This window comes from Mytilus edulis, chromosome 7 (genome assembly GCF_963676685.1).
Source record: "Mytilus edulis chromosome 7, xbMytEdul2.2, whole genome shotgun sequence".
Classification (NCBI taxonomy): domain Eukaryota; kingdom Metazoa; phylum Mollusca; class Bivalvia; order Mytilida; family Mytilidae; genus Mytilus; species Mytilus edulis.
In genome coordinates, this window is record NC_092350.1 from 38,635,071 (window position 1) to 38,652,987 (window position 17,917).

The 17,917-nt window shown below is 33.4% G+C and overlaps 1 protein-coding gene across 1 annotated transcript; it reads right to left on the bottom strand.

Moving 5' to 3' along the window:
* Positions 1 to 9,957: 9,957 nt before the first annotated feature.
* On the bottom strand, positions 9,958 to 15,753 carry LOC139481409 (uncharacterized). The gene is made up of 3 exons (XM_071264728.1): positions 14,626 to 15,753; positions 13,170 to 13,430; positions 9,958 to 10,062 (listed from the first exon to the last, which is right to left on the bottom strand). The coding sequence occupies exons 1-3, from the start codon at positions 15,055 to 15,057 to the stop codon at positions 10,048 to 10,050; spliced, it is 708 nt and encodes a 235-aa protein (XP_071120829.1). The 5' UTR covers positions 15,058 to 15,753; the 3' UTR covers positions 9,958 to 10,047.
* Between the last annotated feature and the right edge of the window lie 2,164 nt (positions 15,754 to 17,917).

Here is a 17,917-nt window from a genome sequence, read left to right on the forward strand (position 1 = left end):
ATTCAAGCTATGATTATTTCCTTAATTATAGATTTAAGGAAGTTAAAATATAAGGAGGAAGTCGTTAAGTACACAAAATCAAATAAAAATCATTTTTTTAATATTTTTTTCTTCTCACAGAACCCATCAGAACCCATATTATGCTTCAAATGGTAAACAATTTCGACATAAATGGTTCCTGCATATTTGCCTATCTCGTCATCAGCGACAAAGAGTGAATGATATAACACAAACATTTGTAATTCAACGTAATACAATTTATAATCGGAACCACTTTCTTTTATCAATTGCGGTAGATCTATATCTAAATTGTAACTTAATAATGGAGTCTGTGCGGAAGGCTGAGGATACTTAATCTTCAAAGATTGATGAAAGCGGATTAAACGATGGGATTAATTTTCTGCCAACTGCGCGTAAACTGATTATGGGGAAATACTACACAGAGATTTTTATGATAAACGTGTATTGTACATGTTGTACTTAGGGAAAAACAATTAAAAATAATTTAGTTTGCATACATAGTTTAAAAAATGAAGGTGACTATATAAATTATACTTGTGTGAAAAAAACATTTTCACATTCAATGCTATAGAAATTCTGAGTATAAGTTATTATCAACGAAATCATTAGAACAATATCTGTTCTCGTAATTTCAAATGTTCGTTTGTTGTATATAATAAATCAACTAACAATGTTTCTAATATACAATGATCCCAAAACATTTATTACAATGCTCTTGTTTCAAAAAAATATTTCGTGTATAGTTAAGGTCAAACTTTTTTTTTGGCTTGGTGGAAGAAAATATTCAAAGTTTCGGAGCGATTTTTATGTTTATGAACATTTTTTTTTGGCTTGGTGGAAGAAAATATTCAAAGTTTCGGAGCGATTTTTATGTTTATGAACATTACATTTACATCAAATAAAATGACATTGTTCATGTCTCACTCTGGAAAATACATTTTAGCTAAATCAATGTATTGTACATATAAGATAAAGTCAGGTTTCACGAGTGACATCTAAAAATCTTCTGTTATATATAATGATTTACTATAAAGGAATCACACGTTTTATCTATTTTATAAAACTAAAAGGGGAATACGCAGAATTGACAAGGCTTCCATTGAATCGTACCATCTCGTATGTGTTTGTTTATCCCGTAAACAACAGAATTTTTTTTTAAATTCTAAAAAAAAATCCAGAAAAATACATTGGCTTCAATAAACGGAAAATAGAATAAATGCTTATCGAGAATTTTCTCATTGTCAATCATACTATGTACAACATCTTCTTATTTTTATATTTTAAACTGAGTTATCCCTGAATTTCATTGGTTTCTTTGTCCAAATGAATATTCAGTTTTTTTGTAAATAAAATGTTAAAATGTGACTATTGGATGTTTTTCTTTCATTCATCTGCAATTGCTATTGCATTCATACCCCTTTCCAATTTCTCTGATTACCCCTTGAGTATGTTCTCATGTTTCTTTGGTCAATGTCCTCTTTCTGTTGTATAAACAACCCTCAAAATGTATTATTAATAAACCGTTCATTGACTCTTTGTTGTTACACATTCCATAGCTATATGGCTGCCTCAGATATTCAACCTTTTATATGGAAAATGATTCATCTAGCTGTATAAATGAGTCGCAATCTAAATGCATAATGTACTGGAATGGTAAATATCTTTTTTTTTTCTTTTTTGTGTCGTAGTGGGTCTTTGACATTGACGTACTAGTATTATAACCGAACTCTTCGTTTAATTTAGAATTAAGTACATATAAACCATACAAATATAGACCACAACTGTAGATATTTTCTCCGTTTTTTTTATCTAAAAATCGTTGAAGTGCTTTGTCATTGACGAAGATCACACAACTATTCCTTTTATCTGAAAGTAAGTACATATACCATACAGGTAGAAAGCAACTGTAGTGATTTTCTCCTTCGTGATATATACATTTTGCGATTAAGATGTTTTTGTTGACAAAGTGAATAAATATACAATAGTTCATGTATGTTGTCTCCTCATGCAGTAACAATAAGATAAAATTGGATTCGATTAATGAATGGTAACATCTGGGTGTTGTATGTTTATGGCATACCATCCTTAACGAAAATCGAATATCAGATGATATTTTGTCAATCAACATTTTTTTTTCCATATCTATCCTTTGACATCTAGCAAAAATAAAATAAAATGAAAAATGGTCGTACACGATAATTGACCGGATTCTAAATACTATTTCATAAGTGGATGTGTTTGAAAAAGTGTCCTCAACTTCTAATAGCCAGTCGTTGAAATACAAAATGTATGTTACAGTTTGGCCGTTGATTCTAGTTATATTGTGAAAAAAAAAGTGCACCGATCTACCTGATATTTTCGAAAAACAAACAGTAACAAACATTATGACATGAAATAATTAAATAAACAATGGATAAATTTTTGTGGATTTTGTTTATAGCTAATTTACAAATAAGTGGATTTTTGTCGAAACCGCGTTCTCGACCAAAAAGATTCACCGAGTTCTCTATACAGTGCAGAGAGTATAATGATTTCACATGGGAATGTTTATGTCCTCAGAGAAACGTCATCATGACATTGAAAAATTCGGACGACGCCTATCTTGTATGTGGATTAGATTTCAAGCTCTCACTTCTGTCAAAAACACCTCATTATCAGGCAAATCAGCAAGAACTAGCCTCAGACTATGATAGGATGGTTCAACACGAGAGACCAACCAAGAACATCTGGAGTGATCATGAGTATCATCGGTCATCATCTTTTCAAAGGGAAGGATATGATCCACGCAAAGACCCAAAAGGTTATCAGACGGGGAGTGATTGGAATGAAGTTGACCCGAACACGCACTTTAAACAAAATCCCCATGGAAATAAAGAAGACTACGATAGACCCAGGCCTGGTTACAACAATATGGAACATCATAATCGTCAATCTCAACGGTACCCCGACGTAAATGATCGATATATAAATACTGAAGATGAGCAATTTCAAAGTAATGACGAAGAAAATGGATACATTCAAAAACACAATGAAAAGTTTGGTAATGATGAATCATTTCAAAATAGAAATAATCTAAAGAAAAATAAGAATCCGCATTCAACAACGACAGATCTATTTCAAAGAAATCCTTCGGCCACTATTACTACTACTACTACAGATGGTATGATTTCGCAAGAAAAACTTGATGAAAACCTACATGAAGTATTGTCCGGTTACCCGACTGACTCTAGTGAGATGAATGATACAAACACTGACAATGACGAGCAGGACATTTCAGTCGGTGCTGATTCTAAAACGGAAGATACGTCACTGGAAAAAGAAGAAAATATTGACCAAGAGGTACCAGAACCTAATTCCGAGAATAATGTTAACGGGGAGAGACCGACTTATGAGCAAACACAAGAGACTTCCACGTCATTTATTTCCAAAAAGGAAATACCAGTCATACCCATCTATACCACCGTGCCAATTAAGTCTACATTGCTACAAAGTTCGAAAACTTTGGAAGAACAAACCGTATCGAAACAGAATGTTAAAAGGAAAACCACAGTGCACAAAAATGACAAAACTGCAACAGTGAAACCTACAATTTATAAGAATGGACGTATTATGACAGTTAAACCTGTAACTCAACAGAAAACACAAGAAGGAACAGAAATGCATGATACTAAACAGACTCATAGAACAGATGTGAATCAGGATACTAAGAGGCCGGAGATAACAATTCACAATGACAATAATGGTCGATCTATGTCGGGTATCGATACGAGATACAAAACTGACAAAACTGTTGCTACACAACAGAGAATGAACTTCAATAGTGGCCCAATCGATAAAGGTGATTTCAGGGAAGACCCCGATACTGTTAAAAAAACAAATAATAGCACCAATGATAAGACAATACATGATTCAAGGTACGCGGGTGACACAACTGGGATCAGTACTGGAGAAAATAAGAACGACACTTCCGGAGGATGTTATTTCTTTGGAAAAATGTTTTCAATTGGACAGTTTTTGAAAATAAGTTCTGGTTGCATAATGATGTGTGTAAAGCAGAACATGATGAAACGAGACTGTACGAGAACACATACGTTACAGAATAAACCTGACCCAAATAACGCCATTGCCAACTGGCATCCTTAATGTCAAATACATGTACATCTAATGACAGGAATGTTCAATTCATTTTTAATTTATTCAAACCATGATGATGTGAATATTATTTTTATCATAGTTGTACATTATATTATAAATGGTAATCAAAATGAGAATTATTATATAGTTCATAATTATACTTTTAAAATTTTGATGAACAAATAACACTGTAACATTTTAAATCCATCACTGAGTATTTGAAGTAACCTTTGAGTATACAAGGGAAAAAAGCGCAATAAGATTTCAGACTTCTTTTTGTAAAATAAATACACATTTGTAACCCGTTAAAAACTTCAAATTATCGTCAGAGATGTAACGTTCATTGTTGAAGTCACGAACAATTTGTCAAGTATCGAGGTATTGACATATGGTTTTGATGCTTGATTATTGATAAAGACGGTATGTTGCCTTGTGCTCATCAGTTGTTATGTTATATGAATGATTTAGTTATTATCTGTTTTATTTTCTCAAACAAACAAATAGGATTGGACACAGTTTTAACTGACATAAGATATCGAATACATCATAAAGATCATTGTAATTGTTATATTGATGCTTAAATGCTCATCCCACAATATTTAATTTATTCTCAAATTCTATAACACATATATTTAAATTCATTCACGGCTATTATTATTGCATTGTATACCACGAAGCCCTGTTGCTCTCATTCAGATACGCAGTTGTGTTGGTTTTTTTTAAATGGTACGCGCTTGACTTTAAAACACAACTCTTTATCTCTATGAGAAAAACGCGAGGCACCGTATAGTATAATACCGATTTTAAATTAACTAGTACAATAGCAATAGTTCCTTATAGGTCTTTTTTTAACGATACTACAGACTGTGATATTCCATTGGTGTGTGTGGTTTTTTTTTTAATTTATAAGGATTTTTATATGTTAAACAATTATTGTAAGTTCGATCATACATACAAAACACAATAGTTGTGTACTGTAATATTGTACAGAGGGAATATGAATTTGATGAAAAAATTCAGAACAAAACGACCGTGTTTCTGTTACATTAATTTAGACATCAACTTAACTCGTTGACAAAAGTTTAGAATTTGATTTACCTTAACATAACTTAGGAATGTTTATCTAGAAATTAACTTTATAAGCAAAACCTATCAACACAACACAACCATGTATTTTAAGTAAATCTCGTTCGACAGTTTTAGTGGATTACTTTTTCGTTTAACGTATTGTGTGTTTTGCTTTCCCCACTGACATGGCTGTACAATGCAGGTAGATTATCATTGAAATCGATACTTTCACTTGTACGAATATAGTCCCTAGTGTGGACAGTTCGTTTCATGCCAATTTTTTTATACCCTTTCCAAATTTATTTCTTCATGTTTTATGCCTCAAATAGCAAGTTACACTGTAAAAAAATTGGGTCATAACTTTGAAAGTCAAGTAGTGATTTGGTCCAGCTGAAAAGGTAAAAATAAGCATTAAATTTTATGAATCTGTCAAAAGATTTCAAAACCCCCTTAACATAAAATTATCCATATTTTAAGTTAGAGCTGATGAAGTTTTCTGTACTTTTTATATAATTTGTCCCAAAAGTAGTACAACACACTGAAAAAATGTTATTGAGAAAGCGCAGGTGGGATTTTAATTGTCTAAAAGAAATGCACAACGAAATAACTGTGGTCTCGGACCATATACATGTATGTACTACGCAGAGGGGTACATGGCGAATTCTACTGAGGTTGTTTTACTCACGTGTCTTTTTTTTTTATATATAAATTTGGGTTATAATGTACTTGTTCATTTTTCTTTCTTTTAACGGGGGTGAGCAATATTCGAAATTTGCACACATTTTTTTCTTTAAATAATGCCGTTTCAAAGCCATATATTTCTGCTGGTTAAAACATATTTCAGTAACAAGACATAATGTTGTTAAAATCGTTAAACGAACATGTATACACATGCAAATTTACAAGGATATTGTAAATTATGAAAAAGTTGAAGAAGTTTTTTTAATATATTCCCGTTGGGAAATAAGCTTGTGGTACATATGTCTTTCCTCTTTTATTAAAACATGTGCATGTACATGTATTCCCTCAGACGTGTAAAATTAGCTTTGCATACGTTGATATTAGCGCTGGTATATTTGGTTTTGATTATTTTCAGCATATTGTTTCGACGATTATATTCAAAATTGTAACGAAAACACACCTGGATGTAAGCAAATATATGTCTCTGTACGACCTTTGACATTGAGCAAAACGGTATAGTCAGCTATAAAATACCCCGATATGACAAATCGTGAAACAATTCAAACGAAAAAAATCCACAGCCTGGTTTAAATGGCAAACCAAAAAACGATAAACTAATATTACGAACAGCAACCAACGTCAACCACTGAATTATAATTTTAACCCTGGCTATGTTACTACTGTCGTGGTGTTAAACATTTGTGATAGCTAAATTATCTGGAACAGACTCAGTGCCTGATGTAACAGCATGTACATAAGATAAAATTCTTATACAAGTTACAAAATAGGAAAAAAATGTTTTTTTGTTGGTAAGGGCTGCATGGACTTTTCAGATCATATACTATAAATAAGCAGAAGAACAGCTAAACAAGAGTGCACACACTGAAATGTCTCGCCTTCTTTACTAATCATTGATATTATGTTGATAGTCCTAAGTATAAAGCTTTATTACAACTGTCACATAAACTTAACATTAACCAAGATAGCTAAACAAAGACCAATGAACCATGAAAATGAGGTCAAGGTCAGATGAACCATACCAGGCAGACATGTACAGCTAACAAAGCTTCCATACAACAAATATAGTTGACCTATTACTTATAGTTTAAGAAAAATAGACCAAAACACAAAAACTTAACACTGTGCAATGAACCGTGCAATTGAGGTCATGGTCAAATAAAACTGCGGGACTGACATATAGATCATAATATATTTCCATACACCAAATATAGCTGACCTTTGGCATATAATATTAGATAAAAAGACCAAAACTTAAAAACTTAACTTTGACCACTGAACCATGAAAATGAGGTCAAGGTCACATGACATCTGCCCGCTAGACATGTACACCTTACAATCATTCCATACAACAAATATAGTAGACCTATTGCATAAAGTATGAGAAAAACAGACCAAAAACACAAAAACTTAACTATAACCACTGAACCATGAAAATGAGGTCAAGGTCAGATAACACCTGCCAGTTGGACATGTACACCTTCCAGTCCTTCCATACACCAAATATACTAGCCCTATTGCTTATAGTATCTGAGATATGGACTTGACCACCAAAACTTAACCTTGTTCACTGATCCATGAAATGAGGTCAAGGTCAAGTGAAAACTGTCTGACGGGCATGAGGACCTTGCAAGGTACGCACATACCAAATATAGTTATCCTATTACTTATAATAGGAGAGAATTCAACATTACAAAAATTCTGAACTTTTTTTTCAAGTGGTCACTGAACCATGAAAATGAGGTCAAGGACATTGAACATGTGACTGACGGAAACTTCGTAATATGAGGCATCTATATACAAAGTATGAAGCATCAAGGTCTTTCGCCTTCTAGAATATAAACCTTTTAAGAAGTTAGCTGACTCCACCGCCGTAGCCACCGCCGGATCATTATCCCCATGTCGAGCTTTCTGCAACAAAAGTTGCAGGCTCGACAAAAACCTAACATAAACAATTCACAGTATCGATATTAGAGGTCTCACAGTAACGGAAGGCTTTTATAGTTCACATCTCTATAATTCTTTTAGCATATGTAAAAAAACACAGAGAAGTTCTTGTGTAAATACAAATTGTACGATTCTTGTTTTTTTCTTATGGTAACGTTATTTGTTTTTAATGTTGTTGTGATTTGTTGGCATGCCGTATATTTGGTATTTTGTATCAAAAGGAAGCTATCATATTGAAGTAAGAAACACGCCTTTTGGATGCGGTTTCTCTCTCTCGCTCTCGCTGTTTGGAACAGAGGCGGATTTAGGGGGGGGAAGGGGGCCCGGGCTCCCCTTTTTTTGGAAAAAAATTGGTTGCTTATATAGGGAATCACTGAAGCGTGACTAAAGTGGGCCCCCTCTTAGGCAGTCAGTGGGCCCCCACTTATGAAAATTTCTAGATCCGCCACTGTTGAAGACTCAATGGTGGCCTTCGGCTGTTGTTCTGCTCTTTGTTCGGGTTGTTTTCTCTTTGATACATTCCCCATTTCCATTCTTATTTTTATTCCCACAGATTTTAATCATATAAGGAAAATAATTTCAATACTACAGGAAAATGTCATCAACTAAATTCAGAAGATTTACGTGCTCAGGGCTTTGTATTTGCCAAACATGTGCTTGTTAAACTGTACACATCAAACTTACGTATATATATATACATCCTGTACAATTAATCGGACATTCCATTAGAGAGCATTCTAACTTTTGTTTGAAGTATTGCAGTCTGAAAGCCTTTGTATTTGAGAAATATCACTATCATCGATTTTAGTAAAAAACAAATTTGATTGGATGGATGGTCATTCATGACTCGCTTTTCAGACTTGGACTGCTGCTCCTGAGTATTCCCACAAGGATATATTACCAGGCATTACTTGCCACTCTTAAAATTGTAAAATTTCTGTTCATCTCACTGCGAATTCGATTTAATTTCAAATTTTTGTTTTTTGTTTTTTACACATGTTGCATTTATATATATGGTTACTCATGACATATGTTACAATTCTTTGAAAACCTAGTTCTGTATAATTATTCCTTTTGGTATTATAGGTGTCTGAATATTATATAGGGTTATTGGAGTTTTGCGAATGCCAATACATTAGTTAAGGCCATATCATGCAGTGTAATATATCCTAGCGGCTTTGCAAGTTCATGTATATATAATGACAATACCGAGAATATCATGGAGGTTATTCATGTGTTTCTTATAGTATACAAAAGAAGATGTGGTATGATTTCCATAGCGACAACTCTTCACAAGAGACCAAACGACAGTGACATTAACAACTATAGGTCAATGCATATGACCTTCAACCTTTAGCAAAGTCCATTCCGCGTAGTCAGCTATAAAAGGCCTCAAAATGACAAAATAAACAATTCAACTAGAAAATTAACGACCTAGTTTATGTCCCAATATAATGACCGAAAAAACAAATATTTTACACAGCAGTAAACGACAACTACTGAATTACAGGCTCCTGACTTGGGACAGCACATACAAAATGTAGCGGGGTTAAACTCGTTTGAAGGCGCAAAACTTCCCCTTACCTTGGAAAGTGGTGTAACCGTACAACATAAGAACAAAATATGAAGTTCAACTGAAAAAGGCTGAACTCATCAGATAGATACAAATAGAACTACATCTAACAAAAACACCAGAGTTGACGTGGACGGGTACACATCCACACAACGGAAAGACACTACCTACAGGTACACAGATATGAGGGTGCTTGCAGTTACTAACAGCTAGTTCAAAGCCTATAATAACTCATGTAAAAAAATTATGAATCTAAAATAACGACTAAAATATCAATTGGTACACATCCAATCTCTCGTGGATTTAGAATCATTTAGTGTAAAGACGTAATAAACCGTCAGAGAAAACCTGACATTTTTCAAAGAAAAACTAACTTTTAGTTTGTAGTGATCAAAGTGACTGGTAAAATTCGTAGTTAATGCCGCTTTAAGTTATACTTAAATTCATAAACATGTTTCGTTTTGGGCATCCGGTATATGATTTGTATAGCAGGGTAGTATGAATAAACTGTCTGCTTGAGATAAAATTGTATTTAATTCAAAGATGTTTACACTCATGGATAATACATCTCCATTGTCCGACTGTTATCTCTTCTTTTTTTTGTTTCATCGATGTAAACGCTAAAAAGAGAAATTGATTATGCATCAATTCAATGTGTTACATAACTATATAAACAGATCAACAATTATCTGTACTTTGATCCTATCCTTACTGAAGATACACTACTTTACATTAATAATTCATATTAAGCAACCAATCTTATAAAATTTCTAGAATCAAGAATGGAATCTGTAAACTAGAGGCTCTAAAGAGCCTGTGTCGCTCACCTTGGTCTATGTGCATATTAAACAAAGGACACAAATGGATTCATGACAAAATTGTATTTTGGTGATGGTGATGTGTTTGAAGTTCTTACTTTACTGAACGATTTTGCTTCTTACAATTATATCTATAATGAACTTTGCCCATTAGTAACAGAGAACTATATTTGGTAAAAATTTACATATATTTACCAAATCAATGAAAATTGTTAAAAATTGACTATAAAGGGCAATAACTCCTTAAGGGGTCAATTGACCATTTAGGTCATGTTGACTTATTTGTAGATCTTACTTTGCTGAACATTATTGCTGTTTACAGTTTATCGCTATCTATAATAGTATTCAAGATAACCAAAAACGGCAAAATTTCTATAAAAATTACCAATTGGAGGGCAGCAACCCAACAACCAGTTGTCCAATTCATCTGAAAAATTCAGGGCAGATAGATATTGACTTGATTAACAATTTAACTTCTTGTCAGATTTGCTCTAGATGCTTTGAATTCATAGTTATAAGCCAAAAACTGCATTTTACCCCTATGTTCTATTTTCAGCCGTGGCGGCCATCTTGGTTGAATGGCCAGGTCATCGGACACATTTTTCAAACTAGATACCCCAAAGATGATTGTGGCCTAGTAGTTTCAGTGGAGATTTTGTAAAAGATTACTTTGATTTATGAAAAATGGTTAAAGATTGACTATAAAGGGCAATAACTCCTAAAGGGGTCAACTGACCATTTTGGTCATGTTGACTTATTTGTAGATCTTACTTTGCTGAACATTATTGCTGTTTACAATTTATCTCTATCTATAATAATATTCAAGATAATAACTAAAAACAGCAAAATTTCCTCAAAATTACCAATTCAGGGGCAGCAACCCAACAACCGATTGACCGATTCATCTGAAAATTTCAGGGCAGATAGATCTTGACCTGATAAACATTTTTATCCCCATGTCAGATTTCCTCAAAATGCTTTGGTTTTTGAGTTATAAGCCAAAAACTGCATTTTACCCCTATGTTCTATTTTTAGCGGTGGCGGCCATCTTGGTTGGTTGACCAGGTCACGCCACACATTTTTTAAACTAGATACCCCAAAGATGATTGTGGCCAAGTTTGGATTAATTTGGCCCAGTAGTTTCAGAGGAGAAGATTTTTGTAAAAGATTAATTTAATTTATGAAAAATGGTTAAAATTGACTATAAAGGGCAATAACTCCTAAACGGGTCAACTGACCATTTTGGTCATGTTGACTTATTTGTAGATCTTACTTTGCTGAACATTGTTGCTGTTTACAGTTTATCTCTATCTATAATAATATTCAAGATAATAACCAAAAACAGCAAAATTTCCTCAAAATTACCAATTCAGGGGCAGCAACCCAACAACCGATTGACTGATTCATCTGAAAATTTCAGGGCAGATAGATCTTGACCTGATAAAGATTTTTATCCCGTCAGATTTCCTCAAAATGCTTTGGTTTTTGAGTTATAAGCCAAAAACTGCATTTTACCCCTTTGTTCTATTTTTAGCCGTGGCGGCCATCTTGGTTGGTTGACCAGGTCACGCCACACATTTTTTAAACTAGATACCCCAAAGATGATTGTGGCCAAGTTTGGATTAATTTGGCCCAGTAGTTTCAGAGGAGAAGATTTTTGTAAAAGATTACTTTAATTAACGAAAAATGGTTAAAAATTGACTATAAAGGGCAATAACTCCTAAACGGGTCAACTGACTGTTTTGGTCATGTTGACTTATTTGTAGATCTTACTTTGCTGAACATTATTGCTGTTTACAGTTTATCTCTATCTATAATAATATTCAAGATAATAACCAAAAACAGCAAAATTTCCTCAAAATTACCAATTCAGGGGCAGCAACCCAACAACCGATTGACCGATTCATCTGAAAATTTCAGGGCAGATAGATCTTGACCTGATAAACATTTTTACCCCATGTCAGATTTGCTCTAAATGCTTTGGTTTTTGAGTTATAAGCCAAAAACTGCATTTTACCCCTATGTTCTATTTTTAGCCGTGGCGGCCATCTTGGTTGGTTGACCGGGTCACGCCACACATTTTTTTAACTAGATACCCCAATGATGATTGTGGCCAAGTTTGGTTTGATTTGGCCCAGTAGTTTCAGAGGAGAAGATTTTTGTAAAAGTTAACGACGACGGACGACGACGACGGACGACGGACGACGGACGACGACGGACGACGGACGCCGGACGCCGGACGCCAAGTGATGAGAAAAGCTCACTTGGCCCTTCGGGCCAGGTGAGCTAAAAATAAGAATGTGTCCCTAGTACACGGATGCCCTATTCGCACTATCATTTTCTATGTTCAATGTACCGTGAAAATGGGAGAAAATCTCTAATATGGCATTAAAATTAGAACGATCCACATAACATAAGGAACATGTGTACTAAGTTTCAAGTTGATTAGACTTCAACTTTATCAAAAACTACCTCGACCCAAAACTTTAACCTGAAGTTGGACAGACGAACGGACGCAGACCAGAAAACATAAAAAGTGGGTTTTTTTTATGTACATTTTGTATATGTATGACACATTTTGTTCTATTCTCAAACTATTTATGATACGATGGAAGACGCGTTTATATATTTTTTATTTTTTTAGATGCAATAACCCTAAAAGCATGTCGGTAATGGTTTTTGTTAAACATGGTACACCCGCAAATGATGCAATTACAATGGTATTAAAATCCTTGATCTAGTTTTATCTTCAATCTACCAAAAAAAAAAGGAAGGAATGCATGCATGTTGAAGGTCGTACGGTGACCTATAGTTGTTAATGTCTGTGTCATTTTGGTCTCTTGAGGACAGTTGTCTCATTGGCAATCATACCACATCTTCTTTTTTATATGTCACGCTGAAACACTTACATCGCAAAAATCCGCCATATCACAGCTGCCTGATAAAATGCGTAACACACCATGGCAGCAATATCTATACCCACATAGCTCGTATCGGGTACCAGCTAACGTGTAACTAGTAAAGGTATTGTGCGCGAGGTCAATAACAGTTGTATTATCAATCCTCTTCATGCAATCAGCTCCCGGAACTTCAAAAGTTGGGGCTTCCGTAACTGGTTCGAAATCCACACCACTTGGGCATCGACTGAATCTTAACGACAAAAATTCTGCCTGCAAATTAGAGAAGTAGTATTTATACACTCAAAAGTACATATACAGAGAAAAACAGTTAATATGTATCAGCTCTTTATTTAAATTCAAACTGTATTTGGTATTTCTAAACTATGATCATTCTGATAGTCTATATTCAGAGGTCGATATTTAAGTTTATAAAATCAAGCTATATACGATCCTTTACGACAGATATTTAGCTAATCTGCCATGAATTCAATCTTCATATCTAATACAATTATCATATGATGTGTGTTACAACTCTAGATTCTACTGACGAGGAAATTTAACAAAAGGCTGAATTTAAAGTTCAGTCTAGGTGGCCGAGCAGTCTAGATCGATTGACACAGTGCAGGTGGTGTTGTCTCGATATGCCAATAGCCGAATCTCGGCGAGGGAAGAACAACCATTTGCTTCCGCAAATTTGCAAGTATAACATTGTTGTGCTGACATTAAAAATAGTTATGAATATAAAATGTGTTTTCAGCCGTGCATCACCTTCACTGGCGATCCAATCAATGGATAGGGTTAAATTACGTGTTTGTTGGACCCTTAACTCTCTCCTTAAATTTGTCAGTTCAAAATCAAAAAGTACCTAACATATTTAATATGTTTATTTATTCATGAAATGCACATTTATACCCCTGGGGGTTGAAGGCATATACAAACAATACAATACAATATACACAATGGAAAAATGAACATATTAAAAATCATATATAAATGATAAAACAGTAATATTTATGCAGGCGTTGTGTCCACTCCCCTCAGTGCAAATGACTTTTTAATGAACGGAACAGTAAGCTGCATAAAATATGACTACATGTATATTATCCCGGAGAAATGAACAACAAAAACTTCATTTCAACAATAACCAATATTGTCACATCAACGTTAACTGCAAATGGTGACCAAAGATACTGCAAGCTCAGAATATTGAACCTTAATAATGTCTTATTATATATACGATAAAAGGTTAGCTCAACATTTCTTATTCGAATCTTGCATTGCTTTTGCTTACACACTTAAAATCTTTTAAGAAAAACGACAAAATGTAAAATAAAATGAATCGAATTTATGCACTCTTTCAAACATTCTCTTAAATTTACATATTTAAAAATCTAAGGAAAGAAAAATGCAAATTATGCCACACATAAAACAGCAATATATGACATAATTGAAACCCTGTAAATACCTTGTGCGTTTCATTGCAGACAATAACAAACGGATCGTGACGGTAATTGGTGTGGTTAAATGATATAATAGATTCAGCAGCAAAACCGTCCGGACAAGAATCACCGAGGTATAAATTTGTATCAAGTGGCGATCTTGTATGTCCTGGACCAAATTCAAGATTGAATGTCCCGAGTCCAAGGTCGTAAGGGTTCCCTCTTCTATCAAGGAAAAGTGGAGTTCCATCTTCATCACATACTAAAATACATTCTTCAGTCCACTTCAAAACCTGACTTGGAGTATCAGTGGAACATCTATCTTTGAAATAATCATACAACGTTCGCCAGTCCTTTGAAAAGAATATCTCACTCAATCTACTACGTTTACGGATATCATGATCTTCAGAACAAATATAAAACGGTAGAACAACTAAGATAATGTATAGTAAGTTCATGCTTAAAGACTTGGCTGTGAACGTCGAACAATCTTCACACGGAGAAAAAAAAGGGTAAATAGATATGTTTGGTAAGTATGTAAGTAAATACAAATTCAGGTATTGTTTGGGGACGAATCAGTACTTCGTTATGTAAGACAAATAATTCCTGTTTTTACACCAATTTCTTTAAACATTGTGCCTCTATGTATTCTAATAAGCGTTTGTTTAGTTAACATTTCAAATAATGGAATGTTATATAGCATATTTTAAACATTCAAAAATCAAACTTCCTTAATGTACCTCATATTTGTTCTGCTTAATAATCATTCATGTATTGTTTTGAACGTTTATAGGTTTGACTTAAGACACAATGCCAACCAACATGTTACTTATACGAACAAAAAAGTATGTAAAGATATCATGCCTTTGAATAAATTAACTAACCCTTACTAAGGTTATAAGTTTATTATGTTTCGTTCGATGACATGATGGCATTGTTTCGTATGTTTGAGGTAATGGTGAAATGGCAACATTCGTACAAACTTTTATAAACATGCCCTTACTCAGCACTATATTTTGACACATGTGGAGCAGGATCTGTATACTCTTCCCGGTGTTGCTCAGTCCTGTTTACTTTTTTATACTGTTGTCTGTGTGTGTGGTCGTTTGTCGTTCTTTTGCCATTGCATTGACATTTTTTTTTATCGAAAAATGAGTTTGATGCCTCGTTCACACGGACATTTAATTCGAATTGAATTCGAATCGAATGAGAATCGAATTTGCTAATCGCGTTCACACACATTTCTGTTTTAATTCGAATTGATTCGAATCGGCTAATTCGAATTATCTAATTAGCATTAGAAAAACACTTTTGCGAATACGAATTCAAAGTTAACGTTAAGTTTGGTATCTTTCGTCTCTTTTTGACAAACAAGGTTAAAACAAGAACAGTGATGATTTAAATTACAAACATATTGATTAGTATTATTATTTCGATAAGATTTTAAAAAAACTTTGCAAGTATGCTTTAATATCATTATTTTTGTAAGATTTCAACTGGACTCCGGCAGTGTCACGACGGGTGTCGCTAATATTGCAGGAACCGCTAAACGTTTATCTGATGTTCAGCGTTTTTATATAGATTAGACTGTTAATTTTCCTGTTTGAGTGCTATACCTAGTTCTTTTGGTGCCCTTTATAGTTTGCTGTTCGGTGTGAGCCAAGGCTCCAAGTTGAAAGCCGTACTTTGACCTATTATGGTTTACTTTTCAAATTGTGACTTTGATTGAGAGTTGTATCATTGGCACTAATACCACATCTTCTTATCTATTATCCAATGTGTTCACTTCAGGCTTTGGTAGGGTTCGCGTTGTTTAATTCTTTATTTTCTAAGTAGTATTTTGTAGAATTTTGTTTGTGTGTTCCTCATTACTCGTATATTATAGACTGGAAACTGGGAGGTATGACAATTTGCCGCTGGAAGAGAGATGTTGTTTTAAATGTTTTAATACTGTTTAAGATGAATATCATGTTATTTTTACATTATCCTGTTTATAATGATCTTAGACAAGTTTTTTTTACTGAGTCTCTTAAAATTGAAATTGATGAACATTTTAATAATTTTACAGATTGTCAGAAAATGGTATTTTTATTTTCGAATCAAGATAGTATAATACTATGTGCCAAAACCTGTAATTTTATTCTTAAAAGACGCCGATAAGTTTTATATTGTCAATAATAATTGAATACTTTTGTTGTATAATTTGACCATTCAGGTTTATTATTTATTATGTACATATACATATAGTTTTAGTTGATTATCGTCTCTTATAAATCTGTACAGATTGGCTTATGTTTGCAAAATGTATCTTTTATAAATGTATTGTGTAATTTTATACACAAGGTGAGACGTAAATAAAATACTGAATTGATTATATATCTTTTTGTGATGGTTTTGTTTCTATTTTCACCGACGGTTTTTTATTGTCCGCCCTGTCTTTTTTATTTACCGAAATTCCACAATGATTTTGAACGTTTGTACATTTCATCAAGTTAATCAACAAGCCAGTTATAATAATTACTACTGCAATTACAAACAAACAATCATCCAATGTAGAGTCAACTAATTCATTTCCAATATCTAAATTGTGAAGTCTATGAAGACATGTCACACGTCAAGCATAATATGTTTTATTTGGTCTAGTGTATTACTGTGTTATAGTAGTCTCAGTGTATTATAATAGTTATACCGCCTCAACCTGCGTTGGAAGTACGGTCAAGACAAGAAGAATGTCAAGAAGAAAAACTTTGACACGAAGCGGGACAGAAGGACGAGCGAACGGGCGTACAGTCACTCAACTGTCGCACAGACCGAAAAACATAAAAAAAATCAAGTCTGAAATTAGTTTCTTTAAAATTGGTCATTAGCAAAAAATAATTGATTAAAATTTAAACACTAAAGTCAGTTATACTAATATTTCCCATTGAAAAGATGGATACACCTGAAGTTTCTTCAATTTCATAAAAAAAATGTAAACTTTTACATTTTGGGGTGAAAACGTTTTCTTTTTTTAAGGATGCTCGAGAGTACAAATATTTCAGAAAAAAATTGATTTTTTTTTTTACTCATTACAAATTTTATTTACAACTTTTATTTACTTGTTACTTTATCATATCACAGGTGCTTGAGGACAGGATCCTGTATGAGCCCCAAATAGTCCCTCCCCCTTTTTTTTATATTTTTTTTTTAATCATAAATCTCAGATTTTTCTATATATATCCCTTATTTGTACTTATTTGTACCATATATATACTAATATACCATAGTTATACTCTAAATATGCATGTTTACTATCAACGTGAATCTCGACTATATATA

Coding starts and splice junctions, on each gene's coding strand:
- LOC139481409 (XM_071264728.1), bottom strand. CDS start 15,057: ATGAACTTACTATACATTATCTTAGTTGTTCTACCGTTTTATATTTGT. Junction 13,431..14,625: donor TCTGCAATGAAACGCACAAG/GTATTTACAGGG, acceptor TCTAATTTGCAG/GCAGAATTTTTGTCGTTAAG.